The 4,824-nt window shown below is 44.6% G+C and overlaps 1 protein-coding gene across 15 annotated transcripts in view; it reads right to left on the bottom strand.

The window, feature by feature from the left end:
* Positions 1-4,824, bottom strand: part of Caprin2 (caprin family member 2) — a gene marked incomplete at its 3' end in the record, with an annotated part of 49,673 nt that overhangs the window by 25,430 nt on the left and 19,419 nt on the right. For 14 of the 15 annotated variants that reach the window (XM_017796525.2, XM_029560392.1, XM_017796521.2 and 11 more), the window contains 2 exon segments: positions 1,497-2,144; positions 3,207-3,250. In XM_017796525.2, coding sequence (XP_017652014.1) covers positions 1,497-2,144; positions 3,207-3,250 — 692 coding nt within the window. 15 annotated transcript variants of the gene reach the window in all.

Consider the following 4,824-nt stretch of genomic DNA (forward strand, 5'->3'; position numbering starts at 1 on the left):
AGGGCTCAAGGGGGGGGGGGAGGAAAGGAAGTACAAGAGGCCGGGCATGGTGGTGCATGCCCTGATCCCAGCATTCCAGAGGCAGGCAGATCAGGTGAGAGCAAGGTCAGCCTGATCTACCTAATAAGTCCCTGGCGCGCGCGCGCGCGCACACACACACACACACACACACACACACACGCATGCATGCACGCACGCACGCACGCACGCACGCACGCACGCACGCGAAAGTTTAAGGACAACTAGGGGTAAAGAAGTAAGTTTGTGGCAAACCTGGAAGAAGGTGGTAACAAGTCTGCACAGTAATAATGGCTAATAACTTATAATTTAGGAACAAGCATCACTAGCCTACATTAATCCAAGGATTTTTGTTATGAACTTCATATCCTGCAATATGGATTTATCAGCAACACAAAGATGCTTTCTTTTTCAACTCAATGTCAACACCAAAACCCAACAACAAAATCTATATTGACTACACTTTCATATCTCTGTAAAATTCTTATTTTGAAACAGGAACAAAGTTAATCCAAGCAGATCCCCAGCTGGTGGAATACCCACAGCCATCCTGTGCCTTCTTCACAAAACTCAGGCTAATCGGAGAATTAGAAATGGGTGATAAGAACACAGAACAGTCATCTGTCAGAAGCTGCCCCTTGCCAACAGGATGACACTAAACGAAGCACGGGCACCACACGCCCGCCCTAGTTACACAGGGGCCTAGTCTGAATTAGCCTTTTTGATGTGATACTGTGGCATTAAAATTTATCAATCAGGTGGGCATGGTGGCACACACCTTTAATCCCAGCACCCAGAATGCATAGGCAGGTGGATCTCTGTGAATTTGAGGCTAGCTTAGTCTAATAGCCAGTTCCAGGTCAGCCTATTAGTGAGGCCCTGTCTCAAAAAACAAAAACACTTAACAAAGGGCTGGAAAGATGGCTCAGTGGTTAAAGCACTGGCTGCTCTTGTAGAGGACTCGGGTTCGATTCCAGCACCCACATGGGAGCTACAAACCAGTTCCAGGGGAATCCGAAGCCCTCTTCTGACCTCCGCTGCATTACACGACATGGGTGCACTCACATACATGCAGGCAATACACTCGTACACATAAAAAATAAGAATGATAAAACATTTTTTTTAAAAACCTGATAATTATAGAAACCTCATTTCAGGTTAGGCTGCCAAAATGGGATTAAATCTTTCAACTTTCTAAGGAAAATAAATCAATTCATTAAAGTTAACCATATTACATTAATTTTACATGCGCTTTGTTGTTACCACTACAATTTATCTTCCAAGCATCTGAGAGCAGACATAAAAATTAACTCAGCCAGGCATGGTGGCCCATGCCTTTAATCCAGCACTTGGGAGGCAGAGGCAGGCGGATCTCTGTGAGTTCAAGGCCAGCCTGGTCTACATAGTGAGTTCCAGGACAGCTGGGGCTACAGGAGACCCTGTCTCAAAAATACCCAAAAAAAAAAAAATCTACTCACATCTTTGGGTTCTGAATTTAACTTCCTGGGCAGGAACTGGTCATTTGGAAAGAGGCTTGCTGAGGCTGCTCCCCAGGACTTTACAGACACCTGTGCCTGTGGTTCTAAGGAATGTTTCTGGCTCTCAACACTGTTTTCCCAGGATTTTGGAGTCCCAGGTTGTGTTGAAGCCCGTTCTCTGCCCATGGGAGTGGCCCACGAGCTGCTGGTGTTCTGCTCTCTCTGCACAGATGCCGTCCAGGACACAGGTGGCTTCTTTGGCTCTTGTTCTTTCTTTGGCTGAACCACCCAGGTCTTCGGTGACTCCTGTGTACCCTGCTCCTTCTCAGTGCCACCCACTTCGGACTTGGGAGCTTCTGGTTTTCTCTGACTGACAGGTGGTGTGGAAACCTGTTGCTTCTGGTCTTCCTGCAGAGTTGACCCGAGCTTCCTCTGCTCTACAGAAACCACAGGCTTTGACACCTCCTGGGGCTTAACAGGGGACTCCCAGGACTCCAAGGGTTCCTGCTTCTCTTGGCCATCTGGTTCAGGAAGCACATCCCAACATTTTGGGAGATTTGGTTTCCTGGCATAATTTGGTTCCCAAGATCGTTCTTCGTCTTGTTTTCTTGAGTAATTTACTTCTGTCATATAGCGCCTGTTAAGAAACTAAGCCAGAAAAATTATGTGCTTCAGTATTAAAAAGCATAGAAGACTTTGAAAGTAATGTCCAACACTATTAGTATTCCTACATCCATCAGTTTGGCATGAAACTATGTGACAGGAGAGGCTAGAGAAATGGCTCGGCAGTTAAGAGCACTGGTTGCTCTTGCAGAAGACCCAGGTTCAATTCCCAGCACCCAAATAGCAGTTAACAATCATCTATAACTCCAGTTCCAGGGGATCCACCACCCTCTTCTGATCTCTGCAGGCATTGCATAACATGGGTGTACCTACTTACATGCAAGCAAAACACTCATACACATAAAATAAAAATAATATTTTTTTAAAAAGAAACTATGTGACATGAAATTCCTGTCCTTACCCTACTTGGAGAGACTGGCCTGTTTCTGTATCTACTCTTTTTTCCTCAATTAACAGAAATGCAAACTTTAACACTTCAAAAGCAGAAATTTCTGACTCAATACTGGCAAGAACCACACTGTGATACCACAACCACTTTTACCAAGGTCATTCTGTTTTTGCCAGCCTGAGGGACTTTCTAGCTACCTACTCCCTCCCTTACAAGTCATACCCAAGGACAATTCAATTACAGAAAGTTGTGCTGTTTAACTGTAGGTCTTCTGAGTTCCCAGGTTTTTCTTTATTTCCCCTCACTTTTCTATTATTCTGTGCATTTCTTTCTCCAATTCTTTTCTGCTTTCACAAATTTCAATGTCATTCAAAGACAACAAATACTTTCTGCTAACAACATAAATTCTGAGAACAAAATTCTGCATGTCCTTAAATTCTAACATAAGAGTCTAAAACAACAAGCAGCTGATGCTGGAGAGCCAGTGTGTGTCAAGCTAGGCCCTCTGATACACCATGGAAAAGATATGATCCTCATCTTCACTGCATTGATGAGGACAACGATCCAGCCAGTGACTAAGCTAACAAACTACTAGGCAGAATTCAAGCTCAGTAAGCCCGTTCTAGCCTCAGATTCTAAACCACAGCACTAGATGAAAGTTCAAAAGCACCTCAGCAAAGGACCTGTGCACCTCTCACCTCCTGTGGTTGTATCTCTGGCTGTGCAAGCTCCATAACAGACTCTGGGAAGATAAAAGAACAAATATGTTCTAAGTTTTGAGACTGATTACAGCTGAATTCATTCCTGCAACATATTTCAAAGGACTCAGAATACAAAAAGAATTAATGCAATTAAATATATCCACAGCAGGACTCTTCTAACTATTGCTTTCTGGTCAAAAGGATGTGGGGTCTGGAGAATGTGGGTCAGCAGTATAGCACTTGCACAGCACGTGTGAGGTCCTGAATTTGATCCCCAGCACAGAATGAAAGAAAAGGAAGAAAGATCATAGGTTGTAAAGGTAACCATAATAGACGCTATTATTTCTCCTAGAAGAGATACTAAAAGTCAGGGCTACAGAGATGCTCAGTGGTTAAGAGCACTGGCTGCTCTTGCAAAGGACCATGGTTCATTTCCCAGCATCCACATGGTGGCTAACAACCATGCATAACTCAGTTCCAGGGGATTCAATGCCCTCTTCTGACCTCTGCAGGCATTGCGCAACATGGGTGCTTACACACAACGCAGGCAATACACTCATACATATTTTTTTTTAAAAAAAAGATAACTAAAGTCAAGTTTCCACTAAAAATTCATTTCTTTAAAGACAAGGGTCTCTCTATACAGCCCAGGCTGGCCTCAAATGCACAATATCTCTGCTTCAATCTCCTGCGCTGAGAACAGGTGTGGATGGACCATGTCCAACTAAAAATTTATTCCTGATTGAAAATAAGCTTATCTCCTCCTACCCAAAAAAGCCTTCTTAAAACTGGAATTACAGCCAGGCATGACAGTGCCACCTTTAATTCCAGGACTCAGAAGGCAGAAGCAGGTGGATCTCTGAGTTTAAGGGTAGCCTGATCTTCATAGCGAGTTCTAGGCCAGCCAGGGCTACTTAGTGTTCAAAAAAAATAGAATTACAGTTCAAATTTATGGGTACACATCAATTTGGCTTGAAACAGAGTGTCCTGCAAACCACGCTACAGTCAGGAGACTTATTATAAGAGAGGAGACATGGAAACACTGGGCTTGGTATTGAACCTGGGTGAAGCAAGGTAGGAGACATAGCTCATCTGGTAGAGCATTTGCCTAGCATGCACAAAGCACTAGGTTCCTAGGTTTGCTCCCTAGCACAACATAAACCAGGCCTTGTGGTACAAGCTTTAATCCCAGCACTGGCGAGGTAGAGGCAGAAGGATCAGAGGTTCAAGGCCATCCTCAGTCACACGGTGAATTTAACGCCAGTTTGGTCTACAGGAAACCCTGCAGGGAGGAAGGGAGGAAGGGAGGGAGAGATGGAAAAGCACAGAAAGAAGGGTTGGGGCTGGAGAGATGGCACAGTATTTGTGAAGACCATTTGCTGCTCTTCTAGAGGACCTGGGTCGAGCTCCCAGCTCACAACTGCACACAAGTGGTGCACATACACACATTCAGGTACACACATATATACTTAAAAAATATATAAAATAAAAAGCCAGGTGTGGTGGCACACACCTGTAGTCCTAGCACTCGGGAGGCAGAGGCAGGTGGATCTCTGTGAGTTCAAGGCCAGCCTGGTCTACATAGTGAGTTCCAGGACAGCTGGGGCTACAGGGA

This window comes from Nannospalax galili, unplaced genomic scaffold (genome assembly GCF_000622305.1).
Source record: "Nannospalax galili isolate Female #2095 unplaced genomic scaffold, S.galili_v1.0 scaffold710, whole genome shotgun sequence".
Classification (NCBI taxonomy): Eukaryota; Metazoa; Chordata; class Mammalia; order Rodentia; family Spalacidae; genus Nannospalax; species Nannospalax galili.